The sequence below is a fragment of the Theropithecus gelada genome, chromosome 10 (genome assembly GCF_003255815.1).
Source record: "Theropithecus gelada isolate Dixy chromosome 10, Tgel_1.0, whole genome shotgun sequence".
In the NCBI taxonomy this organism is placed as follows: domain Eukaryota; kingdom Metazoa; phylum Chordata; class Mammalia; order Primates; family Cercopithecidae; genus Theropithecus; species Theropithecus gelada.
Window position 1 is genome coordinate 66,751,410 of NC_037678.1, and position 14,059 is coordinate 66,765,468.

At 43.7% G+C, this 14,059-nt stretch overlaps 1 protein-coding gene across 1 annotated transcript in view; it reads right to left on the bottom strand.

The window, feature by feature from the left end:
- Positions 1-14,059, bottom strand: part of PHF20 (PHD finger protein 20) — a 185,535-nt gene that overhangs the window by 44,691 nt on the left and 126,785 nt on the right. The window contains exon 10 of the mRNA XM_025398902.1: positions 6,591-6,869. Within this exon, the coding sequence (XP_025254687.1) occupies positions 6,591-6,869 (279 nt within the window). The remainder of the gene's footprint in view (positions 1-6,590; positions 6,870-14,059) is intronic.

Below are 14,059 nucleotides of genomic sequence, written 5' to 3' on the forward strand. Positions count from 1 at the left end.
CAGCTGAAAGATAAGCAAGCAGGGGGAGCCATTTTAGACCCCAAAGAAGAGCAGCACCTGGGGCCTGGTGGAACAATGGGGAGAAAGCAAGGCCCAGGAACCTTCAGAGCCTGAGCAGAGCCACCACAGGTAACTTGCAGTTCATCCTGAGAGGAAAATAAATTTCTCTGGTTTTAGCCAGCTATGTTGTTATCTCTGTTATGGCACCATAATCCATATTCCAATTAAGCTCACACTGCTCTCTTTGTTTAAGGGGAGGAGGACATGTTCCTGCGATAAGGCCAGTGTAGTCCCATGAGAAAAGCTGTGGATGGCAACAAAGAGGTACCCACTCCAGTGCCCCAAGGTTCACTTTGGCCTAAAACTGAGATTTACCCAGGGTGAGAACATGACCCAAACAGATGTAGCAATAAGTAATAATAAGCACAGGAGAGGCCCTCTTTGACACTAGAAAATTCTTTCTGAGTCTAACCTGTATTCAGGACTGAACTCACCTACACAGAAAGAAACCCAAGGGAGCCTGAGCTGGCTCCTAGAAGAGAATTTATTAAGTGATGCTGGTATAGTGAGAAACCTCATTTGGAAAAGCAAATCTAAACTGACCTTCTAAATTCACTTTGCAACTAAAGGCTTGGCTGAGAGCAGAAGAACCATATGAGTAACAGGATTACAGAAGGGACGTCAGAAGGGATACCTTAGGGACAGATGATTGGTTTATTCCCCTTGATGCCTCTGAATCCTTGCTATGCCTATTCCTGGCACAGGGATGCTTTTCCTCTTCCCCGGCTTCTAGTCCAACTCCTATCTAGCCTCACTCCTCAAGGCATGGGTTAGTCTGCTCAAGCTGTCATAACAAAACATTACAGACTGGGTGGCTTAAACAACAGATATTTCTTTATCACAGTTCTGGAGGCTGGAAAGTACAAGATCAAGGTCCCAGCCTATTTGGTTCCCAGTGAGGCCCCTCTTCCCAGCTTGCAGAGAGCTATCTTCTTGCTGCATCTTCATATAGGGGGCTAGGGGGAGCTTTCTATTCCCTTAATCCCATCATGAAGGCTCCACGCTCGTGACATCATTTAAACTTAATTATTGCCAAATACCATCACACTGAGGGTCAGGACTTCAACAGATGAATTTTAGGGAGGAAGGCAGGACACAATTCAATTCACAGCAAGGCCTAACTCAAATGTCTTTCTCCTCTCAACAGTCCAGCTCCTACCCTACAGGCAAAATCTGAATCTGTGTTCCCACAGCACTTTACATGTTCCTAACACAGAACTTAGCCTTCTCACGTTGTTTATGAGCTTTTCTCCCCACATGAAAGGGCCTGGTCTCATGCACACCTAATTCTACATCATCACTTTAGAAATGAGGAGATCAGCCAGGCACAGTGGCTCACGCCTGCAATCCCAGCACTTGGGGAGGCCAAGGCGGGCAGATCACCTGAGGTCGGGGGTTCGAGACCAGCCTGACCAACATGGAGAAACCCCGTCTCTACTAAAAACACAAAATTAGCCAGGCATGGTGGTGCATGCCTGTAATCCTGGCTACTCGGGAGGCTGAGGCAGGAGAATCACTTGAACCCGGGAGGCAGAGGTTGCAGTGAGCCAAGATCGCACTATTGCACTCCAGCCTGGGCAACAAGAGCGAAAAAAAAAAAAAAAGAAAGAAAGAAAAGAAATGAGGAGATCAGATCTATGAAGAGACCTGCCTGAGATCACAAAGGGAACAGTGGCAGGTTGCTACTAAGATCAGTCTACGTGCTCTCAGACCAAAACTACTACTTCTGCTCAAACTTACTGGCCCAGAAATTGAGGAGTCCAAAACCAAGAAATTTCTGCAGGGTACTTTCGAGTCCCAATGGTTCTGCTAGAAGCCCCAGGAATCTCCATCAGAGAAATCCATTAGAACCCAAGTTTGGGACCACTTGAGGCCCAGAGTTCAAGACCAGACTGGATAATATGGCAAAACCCCATCTGTACTAAAAATACAAAAATTAGCTGGGTGTGGTGGTGCATGCCTGTAATCCCAGCTACTTGGGAGGCTGAGGCAGGAGAATTGCATGAACCCCGAAGGCGGAGGTTGCAGTGAGCCAAGATCACGCCACTGCACTCCAGGTTGGGCAACACAGTGAGATTCTGCCTCAAAAAAAAAAAAAAAAAAAAAAAAAAATCAGAGCCTTCAGCATAAAGGGGGTACTTTTTTACAGTTACTATCAACACGCAGCACAAATCCTATAATATTCTGTTTTTCACTTAGGCAGAATGTCAAGTTCACACTGCCTGTAAACTAAAACATAGGTTGCCTGGTATCAGAATCTCACTCTGAAACGTCTCCCCAACTAAACTCCCCACACTGTCTGAAATTCCACCCTAGAGATAAGGGCTTTCTCAGAAGCCTGAGGTGAAACCAGGATACTATTAAGTTGGTTCTGTTCTTTCAAATTTTTGGTTATCAGATTAGTCAAGTATCCAGTAAAACCCTGATAAACTGGGGCAAGGCTTTGATGGGAGAAAGGTAAGGGGTGATGCCTGGAAGAGGGGTGCCTTCTGGAGAGCTGGGGCAGAATGAGGCAGCCACACTACAGAATCTTCAGCATACACTGCTATGTTCACTCTCACTGATAGCCAGCTACGTGATAAAGGCTGCACATGTCTACCGAGCCCCATCCACATATGATAATACCGAGGCTCTTGCTGGTTAGTGGCACAGTCAGGGCTGGTGGCTAGGCTTTAAATTTTCCATCTAGATCACAGCAAGATGGATGGTCTAGTTCCTTCGGTCTGGTAACTGCTAAACGTATCAGCAATGAGGCATGGGAGATACATTTGGGTAATCGCCATGTTGTCTAGGAGGCTGTGTCCACCTGACATGTGGGCAGGGGTACATTCCTTCCTGGCTGCACAAATCCTGCCCTCACTGAGAGGATACAAAAATGATCAGGCTGTGCCCTCACTGAGAGGGTACAGAAATGATCAGACAGTGGGTGAGTGGTCTGTGCGGCACATTCTGCCACCAAATTGATCAATTTTACAAAGAAACACTTTAAACAAATTAAAACATAAAGATTTAAAAAACCTTTTGGCAACAAGTTAAAGCACAGGGATTTAAAAGACTCTCGTTTCCCTTAAAGCATTTTATAATTGTCCACCCCTACTAGTTTAGTGAGTATACAGCAGGCCTTATTTTTATTTATTTATTTATTTATTTTTGAGACGGAGTCTCACTCTGTCACCGAGGCTGGAGTGCAGTGGCCAGATCTCAGCTCACTGCAAGCTCCGCCTCCCGGGTTCACGCCATTCTCCTGCCTCAGCCTCCTGAGTAGCTGGGACTACAGGCGCCCGCCACCTCGCCCGGCTAGCTTTTGTATTTTTTAGTAGAGACGGGGTTTCACCGTGTTAGCCAGGATGGTCTCGATCTCCTGACCTCGTGATCCACCCGTCTCGGCCTCCCAAAGTGCTGGGATTACAGGCTTGAGCCACTGCGCCCGGCCAAGCAGGCCTTATTTTTTAAAACTGGTAAACAAAAATCTCCAGTTCACCAAGAAATTTCCAAATCTCATTGAAAAGGATCCTTCGGTATTAAGGAGATTAAAATCCCAGGTCAGTATAATGCATGAGATCCAAGAGTGAGACATGAAAGTAGAAAATCAATTACTAAAAAAAAAAAAAAAAAAAAAAAAAGAAAGACAAAATAAAAGAAAATCAATCACTCAGGCTTCTTAATTATACAAAAATGGCAATGTCTTGTCTATTGGTTTCGTAGCTCATCAGTAGTTGGCTGAGTTCAGAACTCAGATCTCTGACTACCTGGGTAAATGCTTTCACTGAAATAAAGAGAGACTATATATTCAGAGTTTACTATAGGCCAGACATTTTACAAAGCATTTCCCCTTGGGTCATTTACTGTAACAAAGTTATGAGGTAGGTAGTACTATTATCTCTATTTAGCAGATGGGAAAATTGAAGTTTAGCAAGTTCTCTGCCCAAGGTCCTGGAGCAAGCAAGTGGTAGAGCCTGTATTCAAACTCAGGTGAGCTGACACATATTACTCAACATAAACCAAGTCATGCAAGTACAGTTAACCAAGAATCCCAAAGCCAGGTGGTGGATCAGCATCTGGCCAGGAATACCTGCCCCACACCGAGGTACATTATGCTGGGCAAACTCCCTCCTCAGACAATTACCATGAACAGGGAGCGGGAGAGGTACTATGTCCTAGCACAGACAGCACACATCATGATGGTCAGGCAAGCAGGACTTCCCTGGGTCCCTCAGTGGCCTCTTGCCTGTCAAGCCTTAGTCTTTGAAACAATCTGACTCTGGTAGCTTTGTGCTGTCTGGGGTAGGCTGCACCCTACTTCCAGTGTTGTACCCTCATCCTGCCCAGATGTCACTCCATTAAGATATCCAGTGCCTGCTATTTCTACTGGCTCCTGACACCTCAATGATCTCCATTTACTCAACATAATCTCCAGCCTTCAGTGCTGGTTGTCTCCACGTGCTGCAGAGCCCATGGGATACTACAGTGACTCAAGATGACTCAACATAATTCCTCCCCAACAGCACTCAGAATCCAGCTAGAGAGCTCACACAAATGCACCCACCTCAGCCACATATGGCTGGATGAGAAGGATGAAATTATGGAAAGCAAGGAGAAGAAGGAAATCCACTTCCCCATACCAGGCCTTGAAATAGGCTCATGAAAAAGATTAGCTTATAAACTAATTACAAGAACTCAGGTTTACACTCAGAAAGAGAGAGCAAGGTCTGAAGACCTGAAGAGAGTCCGACAGTGACTGAGGGAACAGATGGGATTCACAACCCTTGTGTCCAGCTCCAAAACTTATGCTTTCAGAAGCATCATCCTGTCCTTACACATTATTTAGCAAGAGAGTGATATAATCAGGTTTCTACTTTCAAAGATCAATCTGACGGCAAAATGATGGATAACCACAGTGAGTAAAGAATGATGGGGGGAAACTGATTAAGAAATGACCACAACAACCAGGGCAAGAGGGGAAACCTGGATTAGTGCCATGGGACTGAAAAGAAGATTAATTTGGAGGTAAGTCAGATAAAAGGAAACAGATAAAAGGAAACACCATGCCTGCCTAAGTATGCTTTTTATTGAAGCATAAAACATACACAGAAAAGTACACACAAATAAACATATAAATCAATACTTTTTCATAAATGAAATATGAAAGTCACCGTATAGTCACCATGCAGATCAGGAAACAGAACATTTCCGGAGCCCTAGAAGTCTCCCTCCTGCCCAGTTTCCAGTCCTATCTACCTCCTCCCAAAGGTAACGACTGTTCTGACCTCAAATACCATAAATTAGTTCTTACTCATTTTTGAACTTTATATAAGCAAAACCATATAATCTGTATCAGTTTATGCTAGCTTATTTGGTTGTTGTTTTGAGATGGAGTCTCACTCAGTCGCCCAGGCTGGAGTGCAGTGGCACAATGTCGGTTCACTGCAACCTTTGCCTCCCGGCTTCAAGTGATTCTGCTGCCTCAACCTCCAGAGTAGCTGGGATTACAGGCATGCACCACCAAGCCCCGCTAATTTTTTTGTATTTTTAGTAGAGACAGGGTTTCATCATGTTAGTATGGCTGGTCTCGAACTCCTGACCTCAGGTGATCCCCCCCCTTGGCCTCTCAGAGTACTGGAATTACAGGCATGAGACACTGTGCTTGGCCTCGCATTATATTTCTAATGGATAATACAGCACATTCAAAGTCTTGACAGCATAAATGAAGGCTGACCCCTCGGAGGGTCAGAGTTCACCTTAGTCTGCATGGCTCTGCCCATCCTGAAACCTGATTGTATACTCTACTGGGAACACTGTCAGATGTCCTAGGAGTTCCATACACCATTTAATACCTACATGTTTTAATAGAAAATCTTTAAGCCAAGAAGTAGGTAGCGATATTACAATAGCAAGTAAAAAGCTGGGAAGATTATAGAATTTATTGGAAATCCATTAATTCTTCTGAAACTCCCCTGGAAACATGTAATTTTTCAATTTCTGTAAGCTTTAGAAGACATTTCCTAAAAGGTTCTCTGTAATAAGTTATAAAATGAGATTTTATGGTAACCTCTACTACTACTATTATGGTTTCTATGCAAAATAAACAGTGCTATTATAAATATCTTCAGTTGCACTTAAGATGAAACAGGATTCACATTTGGACCCGGCAGTAGAATCACATATCACCTTTTGGTTATCGTGCTCTTTTGTACTGCTGGCAAGGAAAACACACAGGTTTGGGAGAGTGGCATGATGGCACCCATGCTGCTCTGAGCACGAGTTCTCCTGCTGGCTTCTGAATGAGGTCCCTTTGCTTGACTGTCCCCACTTATACTGGAAGCAGCAAGGCCTTCAGAGGCTAAGCAACTGTGGCCTGCAGGAAGGCCACAGCTCCATGGTGCAGCCCGGAGGATCACTTAGTATGTTCAATCCTGTGGGATTCAACTGGAACAGACAAACCTAATGCCTGCATTGTGTGTCAGAAAACACAAGCACTGTGGCCAAGCAACCGAGCCATCCATGACACAATGAAGAATGAAGATACTTACTTGGGGAACTGGCAGAGACCCGCTTCCTGGTCAGGGTCTCCTGGCTGGGCTTGTCTGAAGCTGAAGGGCCCCTGGTTTGGACATGCCTCTTTCCCGGGCTCTCCTCTGGCTCCAGTGACTTCTCCATTCCATGGAAATACTTCATGTGATAGTGCAACAGTTTCGCTTTGCGGAAAAATTTTAAACAGTCCACAACCTTGCATCTAAACTTATGGTCTAGGTCGACAGCTGGTGCATTAGATGACACAAAATCATCTGTTTTCTTAAAAGTATTTGTTACTGAAAAAAATAAAAACAAAAGCAAAGGTTCCTTGTATTTATCCCAGTTATTACAAAACATGCACTAACACATGACAACTGAAGGTGAAAGACTAGCGTGCATATGTAGCCTGAGACATCAGACTGCCATTACCTCCTCAAATTACTGTTTAGAGAGAATGAAAACAACTTCAGGTCAAATAAAACTTAACTGTGATTCATCTTTAGGAAGAAGAAATCAACATGTTTATTTTCAACAGTCATACAAGTTTTCAGGGTTTCACATACTTTAAGGAAAAATCCTTAAAAAACAAAATAAAACAAAACAAAACAAAATATCAAGGATCTCAGGCCAGGCAGAGTGGCTCACACTTGTAATCCTAGCACTTTGGGAGGCCAAGGCAGGTGGATCACTCAAGATCAGGAGTTCATGACCAGCCTGACCAACATGGTGAAACCCCATCTTTATTAAAAATACAAAAAAATGGGCTGGGCATGGTGGCTCACACCTGTAATCCCAGCACTTTGGGAGGCCAAGGGAGGTGGATCACCTGAGGTCAGGAGTTCAAGACCAGCCTGGCCAATATGGTGAAACCCCGTCTCTACTAAAAATACAAAAATTAGCCAGGCATGGTGGCAGGTGCCTGTAATCCCAGCCACTTGGGAGGCTGAGGCAGGAGAATTGTTTGAATCTGGGAGGCGGAGGCTGCAGTGAGTCAAGATCATGCCATTGCACTCCATCCTGGAAGACAAGAGCAAGACTTTGACTCATACAAAAAACAAACGAACAAAAAAATTAGCCAGGCATCGTGGAGCACACCTGTAATTCTAGCTATTCGGGAGGCTGAGGCATGATAATCGCTTGAACCCAAAGGCAGAAGTTGCAGTGAGCTGAGATCATGCCACCCTGGGCAACAGAGCCAGACTCTGTCTCAAATAATAATAATAATAATAATAAAATAAAAATTTTAAAAATCAAGGATCTCAAGCTGGTACTTACGAGTTGGACCAGACTTACATTCACTACCATCCTGGTACCCATCCTTGTGGACGGAAATAGGGAATATTCCTCAGTATCTTTCTGTGAAACCTAAGAGATTTTACGCCAGTTTTTGAGCAAGGGAAATGTAACAGTTACAAAGGTTTTAGTACTGAGTCTTTGAGATTTCAACACGTACTTTGTTTTATGACATACTTTGTCTGATCAAAAGGATCCAGAATTGGCCAGGTGCAGTGGTTCACACCTGTAATCCCAGCACTTTGGGAGGCCGAGGTGGGTGGATCACCTGAGGTCACGAGTTCGAGACCAGTCTGGACAACATGGTGAAACCCCATCTCTACTAAAAATACAAAAATTAGCTAGGCATGGTGGCACATGCCTGTAATCCCAGCTACTCGGGAGGCTAAGGCAGAAGAATTGCTTGAACCTGGGAGGCAGAGGTTGCAGTGAGCCAAGATCACACCACCGCACTACAGCTTGGGTGACAGAGCAAGACTCTGTTTCAAAAAAAAAAAAAAAAAAAGAAAGGCCGGGCGTGGTGGCTCATGCCTGTAATCCCAGCACTTTGGGAGGCCAAGGCGGGTGGATCACAAGGTCAGGAGATCAAGACCATCCTGGCTAACACGGTGAAACACCGTCTCTACTAAAAATACAAAAAAAATTAGCTGGGCATGGTGGTAGGCGCCTGTAGTCCCAGCTACCCGGGAGGCTGAGGCAGGAGAATGGCGTGAACCCGGGAGGCAGAGTTTGCAGTGAGCCGAAATCGTACCACTGCACTCGAGCCTGGGTGACAGAGCAAGACTCTGCCTCAAAACAAAAAAAAAAAAAAAAAAAAAGGATCCAGAATAGGACAAATAAGTTCTAGTATTCTACAGCACTATAGGGTGACTATAGTTAATAATAATTTATTATATATCTTCAAATAGCTAGAAAAGCAGATTTTGAATGTTCTAAACACAAAGAAATAAATGTTCAAGGTAATGGATTTGCTAATTATCCTGATTTAATCATTATACATTGTATACATGTAAGGAAATATCACTGTACCACATGAATATGTAAAATTATTACATGTCAATCAAAAATAACAATAAATGAGGCCAAGGCAAAAGGATCACTTGAGGCCAGGATCCTCAAGATCAGTGTAGGCAACTCAGCAAGACCCCATCTGTACAAAAAAAATATTTTTTTTTTATTAGCCAGGCATGATGCATGTGCCTATAGTCCCAGCTACCCAGGAGGCTCAGGTGGGAGGATCCCTTGAGCCCAGCAGGTTCAGGCTGCAGTGAGCCATGACTGCACCACTGCACTTCAGCCTAGGCAACAAAGCAAGACCCTGTGTCAAAAATGAATAAAATAACAATAATAAATGCAAAAGAAACAACAACAAAAAGGACCCAGAGACTACAAGAAAAACCAGCTAACTAAATGGAGGTAGAAGGCATAAGGAGGACTCATAGGACTCAATGATCAATTTCAAAGCGACAATAAAAGCATGACCCTAAAAAACAAATCAGCAGAAGGCAATAGTCGGTCAGGCACCAATGACAAAAACTAAACCCATCACAAGGACTTTTTTTTTTTTTTTTCCCTTGAGACGGAATCTCGCTCTTGTCTCCCAGGCTGGAGTGCAATGGTGAGATCTCAGCTCACTGCAACCTCCACCTCCCCAGTTCAAGTGATTCTCCAGCCTCAGCCTCCCAAGTAGCTGGGATTACAGTCGCCCACCACCATGTCCATCTTTTTTTGTTTTGTTTTGTTCGTTGCTTTAGTAGAGACTGGTCCAGGCTGGTCTCGAATGCCTGACTTCAAGTGATCCACCCGCCTTGGCCTCCCAGAGTGCTGGAATTACAGGTGAGTCACCACCCGCGGGCCACAAGAACCTCTTGTGTGTTAGAAATGCAGTTTCTTGAGGACTCCCTTTAGAATGTCTTCCCACCAACGAAAACAGTCACCTTAAGTCACTCCTATGCTACAGATTTGGTCACCCAAGAATATATCAAATGGACCTTTTTTTAAAAATTAGGAATTCAATGTGCAATGAATGGACCTTTCTCGAGTTAATCAAATTTTTCTTAAACACAGTCACACAATTTCCACTGGAAGCAGGTAGCCTGTTAAACCTTTGGTAAGTATTATGATTATTTTTTCAAGTGTCATCCCATAATCAGAAGTAATTTTAAAATTCTTAAATTTGATCTAAATTATACTCTACATTTCAAAATTAGGTTTGCTGGTCTGAAGGATGCTATTATAGAGCCAATTTAAACCAACAAAAACCTATACACATACATCCCAAAGCAGAATACCTTAAAATCACTTTCTACCTATAACAAGAGATATAAAAGACACCAGATCAGTTAGTTGCAGGTAAGAGAAGAAAAAGTTGGCCAGGCACAGTGGCTCACGCCTATAATCCCAGAACGTTGGGAGACCAAGGCAGGCAGATCATATGAGGTCAGGAGTTCCAGACCAGCCTGGCTAACATGGTGAAACCCCATTTCTACTAAAAATACAAAAAATTAGCTGGGCGTGGTGGTGTGTGTCTATAATCCCAGCAACTCGGGAGGCTGAGGCAGGAGAATCGCTTGAACCCGGAGGCAAAGGTTGCAGTAGCTGAGATCACGCCATTGCATTCTGGCTTGGGCAACAAGAGCGAAACTCTGTCTCAAAAAAATAAAATAAAAAGGAGAAGTAAAAGTGACACAATGTGAAATAGAATACACACTTCTCAGACAAATAATTGGACAGGAAAAGTATGTCAGTGGAGAAGCTCAAAACACAAACCTTTAATACATCCAATTCTTTCCTAAAACAAAAAATAGTTTGTTTGGAATATCCTTCTCTTGATCTATATAAACTTGCCATTTTGCACGTCACAAAAGACTAAGGCTGGAACCCTGTGCAGCGGCTCACAACTATAATTCCAGCACTTTGGGAGGCTGAGGCAGGCAGATCACTTGCGGTCAGGAGTTCAAGACCAGCCTGGCCAACATGGTAAAACCCCGTCTCTACTAAAATGAGAAAAATTAGCCAGGCATGGTGGCACGTGCCTGTAGTCCCAGCTACTTCGGAGGCTGAGGTGGAAGAATTGCTTGAACCCAGGAGGCAGAGGTTACAGTGGGTCAAGATCACGCCACTGTACCCCAGCCTGGGCAACAGAGTGAGACTTTGTCTCAAAAAAAGAAAAAAAAAGAAAAGAAAAATTAGCTGGGCATGGTGGTGCACCCCTGCAGACCCAGCTACTCAGGAGATCGAGGCAGGAGACTCACTTGAACCCGGAGGTGGAGACTGCAGTGAGCCGAGATCGTACCATTGCACTCCAGCCTGGGTGACAAGAGCGAGACTCCGTCTCAAAAACAAAAACAAAAACTTTGCACTCGTGTGTACACACAATGGTCATCTACATAAAGCAAACAGCACAGGGGCTAAGTGTGGGTTCTGCAGCTGGACAGCCTATTTCAAACCCAAGTTCTTCCACCTACACCCTAGACTCAATTTCCCCATGTGCAGGATGGAGACGATAATGGTAACAACTTCGCTGAGTTGTGAGAATTAAATAATACATGCAAAGAGCCTAGAAAGGTGTACGGCACATAATAAGTGTTCAATTAATACTGTCTACTACGACTATTCAATGTCATTTTAAATTTCAGGAATTAACCTAATCATAAGCAGAAGAGGGGAAGTGCCCACCACCCACAGCCTCACTGCATGCTCCTGCCAGAGTCAGTATGGTATAATACAAAAAGCACAACATTAAATCCCAGGTCTACCTTTCATTAGCAGCATAAATTAGCTGTGCAAGCTAGTCTAATTATCCAGATTCTTCAGGGAAGAATACAACCTATTTCAAAGAGTTGGAGAAAAGGTTATGAATAATGTATGTACTTGGCACAAAGTAGGTGATCAACACATGGAAGCCATTATCATTTCAAATATAAAATATATCATAAGCAGGCTTATGTTATTTCTGGAACATAGCTGGAGACAGCTATTATAATTATCAACCAAGTGTGAAACATTTCTTCAACCAGTCTTCATATGCCCTGGCTGGAACACATATCACCCTGTAAGAATTTCATTTTGTCTACGTCCTCCTGAAAAGTGTGAAATTCAAAACCAACTATAAGGTTCCTAGTATGACTATTCACATATCAGTGGGATTATTATCTCCACCTTTTGGGACATCTTTTACTATGACACCTAAAGATTTTCATTTTTAATACTCACTTTATATAATGCAGGATAGTACCAAGCTTGTTCCACCAAAATACTGAACATTGTTTTATCTTTTTAAAACGTAAATAACAGTACATGTTGGTGGGGCACGGTGGCTCATGCCTGTAATCCCAGCATTTTGGGAGGCCAAGGCAGGCAGATCACCTGAGGTTAGAAGTTCAAGACCAGCCTGGCCAACATGGTGAAACCCCATCTCTACTAAAAATACAAAAAATTAGCCGGGCGTGGTGGCAGGTGCCTGTAATCCCAGCTACTCGGGGGGCTGAGGCAGGAGAATCGTTTGAACCTGCTAGGCGGAGGTTGCAATGAGCTGCAATGACACCATTGCACTGCAGCCTGGGCAATAAGAGCCAAACTCTGTCAGAAAACAAAAGGAAAAAAGAAAAAGACATGACTGGCCAGGAATGGTGGCTCACGCCTGTAATCCCCGCACTTTGGGAGACCAAGGTGGGTAAATCAATTGAGGTCAGGAGTTCAAGACAAACCCGGCCAATATGGCAAAACCCCGTCTCTACTAAAAATACAAAAATTAGCTAGGTGTGGTGGTGCATGCCTGTAATCCCAGCTACCTGGGAGGCTGAGGCAGGAGAATTGCTTGAACCCAGGAGGCGGAGGTTGCAGTGAGGCGAGATCACACCATTGATCTCCAGCTTGGGTGACAAGAGCGAAACTCCATCTCAAAAAAAAAAAAAAAAAAAAGACATGGCCAAACTATGTTGAAAGATAGATATGACTGGACCAATAATCTGCCAATCCAGTAAACCCTTCAAAGGAAGCAAGTTCAGTTTACAGGATAAAAACTCCTCCCCCAGCAAAAGCAAAATCCTTGATTCCTCACAGCTAAGCAAAAGTTAGTACAGCTGAAACTCCAAAGGAGCGCAAGCTTGGCACTCGGGTGGACCAGCTGCATCTGACAGGCAGTATTAGGATCAGAGAGGCTCAGGTGAGCAGGGATGCTCCTCAGGAGGGAAGACACTGCCAGGTGGCACCATCACAAAGACCCTGGCCAAACCAAAGGCTCTTTTCAATTTGGCAACACTAAGACAAAGTAAAGTAGTTGCTGCTTTTTCTCTGATGGAATAAACATCAAAAGAAGATTTGAGCATTACAAATCTTTAACCATGGAAGCTCAGGAAGTAAGATTTCCCAGTGAAATCAGTGAAGTATAACTCACTGTGATACAAGCAAGCTCTTCTGATTATAAGCCAGTTGATAATCTACCCTGCACTGCTGGAAAAAACAACACAAGCATCAAAGTGAGAAAAGCTGCAAATAGGGTATGAATCAGTTATGTATTATAGCCTGTGACAAAATCTGATAAATTACACAATTTGCTATAATTTCAGAACCACAAATCAAAAAGTAGATTCTTCCAGAAATAGAGCTCTAAAGAAAAAAAGTAGATAAAAATATTATATATGAATAAAATGTTTATGCTAACTTTTCAATGATGAGAAAATGTTTAGGATATGTTAAAGTATAATACAACAAAAAAGGCCAGATGTGGTGGCTCATGCCTGTAATCCCAACGCTTCGGGAGGCTGAGGCAGGTGGATCACCTGAGGTCAGGAGTTCAAGACCAGCCTGACCAACATGGTAAAACCCCGTCTCTACTAAAAATACAAAATTGGCCAGGCCTGGTGGCTCACGCCTATAATCCCAGCACTTTGGGAGGCTGAGGTGGGCGGATCATTTGAGATTGGGAATTCGAGACCAGCCTGGCCAACATGGTGAAACCCCGTCTCTACTAAAAATATTTAAAAAAAAAAAAAATCAGCTGGGCATGGTGGTGCATGCCTGTAGTCCCAGCTACCTGGGAGGCCGAGGCAGGAGAATCGCTTGAACCCGGTAGGCGGAGGTTGCAGTGAGCTGAGATTGCACCATTGCACTCCAGCCTGGGCAACAAAGTGACAAACTCTGTCTCAAACAGTAAATAAATAAATAATATTTTAAAATAGAACAATAAAAA